The sequence below is a fragment of the Toxorhynchites rutilus genome, chromosome 1 (assembly GCF_029784135.1).
Source record: "Toxorhynchites rutilus septentrionalis strain SRP chromosome 1, ASM2978413v1, whole genome shotgun sequence".
Classification (NCBI taxonomy): Eukaryota; Metazoa; Arthropoda; class Insecta; order Diptera; family Culicidae; genus Toxorhynchites; species Toxorhynchites rutilus.
Genome location: NC_073744.1, coordinates 74,453,640 through 74,458,283, shown reverse-complemented (window position 1 = coordinate 74,458,283; position 4,644 = coordinate 74,453,640). Strand labels below are relative to the sequence as shown.

General features: G+C 46.3%; 1 protein-coding gene across 1 annotated transcript; it reads left to right on the top strand.

The window, feature by feature from the left end:
* Positions 1–1,271: 1,271 nt before the first annotated feature.
* On the top strand, positions 1,272–3,674 carry LOC129761076 (uncharacterized). Its single transcript, XM_055758778.1, has one exon. The coding sequence runs from the start codon at positions 1,272–1,274 to the stop codon at positions 3,672–3,674; it is 2,403 nt and encodes an 800-aa protein (XP_055614753.1).
* The last annotated feature ends 970 nt before the right edge of the window (positions 3,675–4,644 follow it).

Here is a 4,644-nt window from a genome sequence, read left to right as displayed (position 1 = left end):
CAAACATCGACCGGGAACCAAGAATCACTCCAAGCTAGTACCTCTAGACATAGCTGCAACACACATCAGACTACATCAAGCTCTGTGTTATTCCGTTATCTCCCGGTAGTGTTGTCAGGTCCTGGGAAGGAGGTACATACTTATGCCTTTTTGGACGAAGGCTCCGCACTGACGCTCCTGGATCAAGAGCTTGCTGACGAACTGATGCTAGATGGAACCACTAGTCCACTTTGTCTGCGCTGGACTGGAGGAACACAACGTCATGAGAAGAATTCCAGTATCGTCAAGCTTCACGTTGCTGCACGACATCACGAAGCCAGAAAGTTTTCCTTAGAGGATGTGCGAACGGTGAGCCAGTTGATGCTACCACGTCAAACCTTGAACCTTGATGAACTTGTGCGTCTGTATCCTCACCTGAAAGGACTGCCGATCGAGTCATACCAAGACGCTCGTCCACGCATCCTAATTGGAATGAAGCATGCACAGCTGGGACTTTCTCTAAAGAGCCGCGAAGGAAAACTGGGTCAACCGATCGCGATGAAGACACGACTAGGGTGGACAGTCTGTGGGGGATTGTGTAATGAGGAGACTCCTAATATGTTTCATTATACGTTTCATGTACATTCGGACAATGATGGATCTGACGAAGATCTACATCGAGCTGTGAAGGAGTATTTTTCCATCGACAGCATTGGAGTTTGTAAGCCAGCTAAGTTACTCCTATCGTTTGAAGATGAGCGAGCTAGGTCTCTCTTAGAGTCCCGTACGCGTTTTAACGGCGAACGGTATGAAACAGGCTTACTTTTTCGATACGATGATTTCCGTCTACCCGATAGCCGAGAAATGGCGCTACGTCGGCATCGATCTCTGGAGAAACGCATGGCGAAAGATCAACGGCTGGCGGAAGTTCTTCAGAAGAAAATTGCAGACTATACTACAAAAGGTTATCCAACGATGAAGTCAAACAACATTGCAGCGACACCTGGTTCCTGCCAGTATTCCCAGTCACCAATCCAAACAAACCCGAAAAAGTGAGAATAGTGTGGGACGCAGCTACAAAAGTTCATGGGAAGTCACTGAACTCCGTTCTACTAAAGGTGCCCGATTTGCTCTCCTCTCTGTTCGAAATTCTACTCCGTTTTCGCATTCATCCTGTTGCAGTAACTGCAGACATCCGCGAAATGTTTCATCAAGTGTTGATACGTGAAGAAGACCAACGATACCAATGCTTCTTTTGGACGGATGAACAGGGGAATCTAGCAGTATACAAAATGAAAGTAATGACATTTGGGGCATGCTGTTCTCCGAGTAGCGCTCAATACGTGAAGAACATAAATGCAGAACGGTTCAAGAGTGAATACCCGGCGGCATACGAGGCCATCACGAAATCACACTACGTCGATGACCTGTCAATCAGTGTCGCTTCTGAGGACGAAGCCATACAGATAGCGAAGGATGTTAGGCACGTGCATGCACAAAGCGGGTTCGAGATTCGAAACTGGATCAGCAATTCCAGACGGGTAACGTCAGCACTACAAGAAGTAAACATGGAGGAGAAATGTCTTGACCTATCATCAGAACTGTCTACAGAGAAGGTCCTAGGTATGTGGTGGAATACAACGTCTGACGCATTCACGTACAAAATCGGTTGGACTCGTTTTGACGGAGCTCTGTTAAATGGTCAACGACGACCTACAAAGCGCGAGGTTCTACGGATTCTCATGTCTATATTCGATCCACTTGGACTGATTGCTCACTTTCTAGCGTACTTGAAAACCTTGTTGCAAGATATCTGGAGATCCGGTATTGAATGGGACGAAGAAATAAACGACGTTGCATTCACGGATTGGCTCACCTGGCTGAAAGTCTTGCCCAATGTCGAAAACGTTCACATCGCCCGGTCCTACAGTGTCAGATATCCATTCACCAAAGCGGACGAAATACAACTGCATACTTTCGTAGATGCAGGGAAAAATGGAATGGCAGCTGCATGTTTTCTTCGCCTTGCCAAGAATAGTATAATTCATTGTTCACTTATCACCTCTAAAACCAAAGTCGCACCACTGAAACTCACATCGATTCCTCGACTGGAACTACAAGCAGCGTTGATAGGGACACGGCTCAGTCGAACAGTTATCAACAAACTTGGGATACGAATCTCTAAGAAGTTTTACTGGTCAGATTCGAGAGATGTTTTATGTTGGATTAACTCCGATCATCGTCGATATACTCAATTTGTCGGGTTCAGAATAACGGAGATCCTAGAGACTACGGAAGCACAGGAATGGCGATACGTACCAAGCAAACTAAACGTTGCCGACGATGGCACCAAGTGGGACAAACAACCTGATTTATCTCCCGACAGCAGGTGGTTCAATGGACCAGATTTCCTATGGACAACCGAAGACAAGTGGCCACAGTTAGGAATCCGGAACAAATCCACAAATGTTGAACTCGTAGCAAGCCTTGCCCTCCACTACGCTCTCTATGAACCGATTGTCCTCGTCGCTGACTATTCTAGTTGGGTTCGGTTGAGAAATGTTGTAGCACGTGTGTTACGGTTCATAAAAAATTTACGATCCAATCAACGGAAACATCCAATCATCACAGGACCACTCATCGGAAATGAACTCTGCGCTGCTGAAGCTTATTTGATTCGTCTCGCGCAACAAGAAGGTTACCCCGAGGAAGTCTCCGTTTTCCTGAGTTCAGGGCAGAAGGAAGATGGCTCAACAACGACCCTTCGGAAATCAAGCTCACTCTACAAGCTGACACCATGGCTGGACGAATGTGGCATTCTACGAATGAGAACTCGTATCGCAGCCTGTCAATATGCAACTGAAGATGCGAAGAAACCCATCATTCTACCAAGCAAGCACCATATCACTACCCTTATAATTTCGCACTACCACAACGAATATCATCACCAAAACCACGAAACGGTGATAAACGAACTGCGACAGAGATATCAAATCAAGCATCTACGTTCGCGCTTTCAACAAGTATGCACAGATTGCCAGAGATGCAAGGTGGAACATGCCGCACCAAACCCTCCACTCATGGCAGATCTACCTCCTGGACGCCTGGCAGCATTCTCACGCCCGTTCACGCACACAGGAATAGACTACTTCGACCCAATCGAAGTAGTCGTTGGAAGGAGAGTCGAGAAACGTTGGGGAATGCTAGCGACCTGCTTGACCGTTCGAGCGATACATATCGAAGTAGTACACTCAATGACTACTAGTTCTTGTATCATGGCAATCCACAATTTCATCGCTAGGCGCGGGCAACCCTGTAAATTCTACAGCGATCGGGGAACTAATTTCGTCGGGGCCGAGCGTGAACTGAAGAAGATGAGAGAAACGATCGATCATAACGTTATTATGAAAGAGTTTACCAATACCAAGACTGAGTGGTTGTTTAATCCACCATTGGCGCCACACATGGGTGGAAGCTGGGAGCGACTTATTCGTACAGTAAAGAACAACTTAATGGCCGTCTGCACAACGAAAAAGCCATCTGAGGAAGTACTGCGTAACACACTAATCGAAATTGAAAACGTGGTCAATTCCCGTCCGCTCACGCACGTGCCGTCAGTCGAAGACTCTGCTCCCGCTCTCACACCACTTCCTATTGGGATCGTCCAACGGAAACAAACCGCTCGTCACGATTAACAACTCTGGGCTCACCTTGAAGCAGAACTGGTGCACTTCCCAGGTCCTGGCAAATCTGTTTTGGAAGCGATGGCTTACGGATTATTTGCCCGAAGTCACCCGTCGAACCAAATGGTTCCATGCAGTGAAACCTATCACCAGTGGAGATATCGTAGTCATTGTTGATCCCAAGATGCCCCGAAATTGCTGGCCCAAAGGAAGAGTCATCAATACAATCCTCGGACGAGACGGACAGGTACGGTCTGCAACCGTACAGACAGCCGCTGGAATCTACGAGCGCCCGGCTGCCAAGCTGGCGGTGCTAGATGTTCAGCGCGTCGAGTCGTAAGCCAACCGGAAGTTGGCGTACCTTGGGGGGAGTGTTGGCCTACCCATTAGGCCAGCGCGCCCACCTTTCACATGTATCGATCTTGACAGCCGACAGCATCGAAGTAACAGGTTAGTCGTTCTGTCACTGCTGATAATAAGAACGATCCAAACTGTTTAATACTCGATTTAATCAAGTTGTGAGCATTCGCGTGTGAGTGGTTGCATTCCACCAAAGTTTGTGGCCAGTTATCTTTCGCGATATAAAGAGCTGCGAATCAATTTCTATACGTAGACACAGTGAAATTCGACCTATCAGTTTACGCAGTAAATGGTCGCGAATCTGTGTTCTAAGGTTAAACAGGAATTACTTTTAAGCCCAAATTTAAGGAGAACCGGACTAAAATCACTAAAATCATAGTGCCCTAGAACTGAACACGAGAAATATCGAAGGGGAATTAAACGTGAGTAACATAATTATCATTGAGAAACAAACAACGCATAGGAAGTAAATCGAATGAGAAACGGCCAGTTTAATCAATGATTTGATCGAATGAATGGATTAAGTCCATAGAGAGAAAAACAATTACCCGGAGGACAATGAATGAATTATCGTCATGAAATTATTATTACCATGAATGAAATATCATTATTATTGTAAATA

Bases quoted from the DNA above. Each gene is read 5' to 3' on its own strand.
- LOC129761076 (XM_055758778.1), top strand. From the start codon at position 1,272: ATGAAAGTAATGACATTTGGGGCATGCTGTTCTCCGAGTAGCGCTCAA.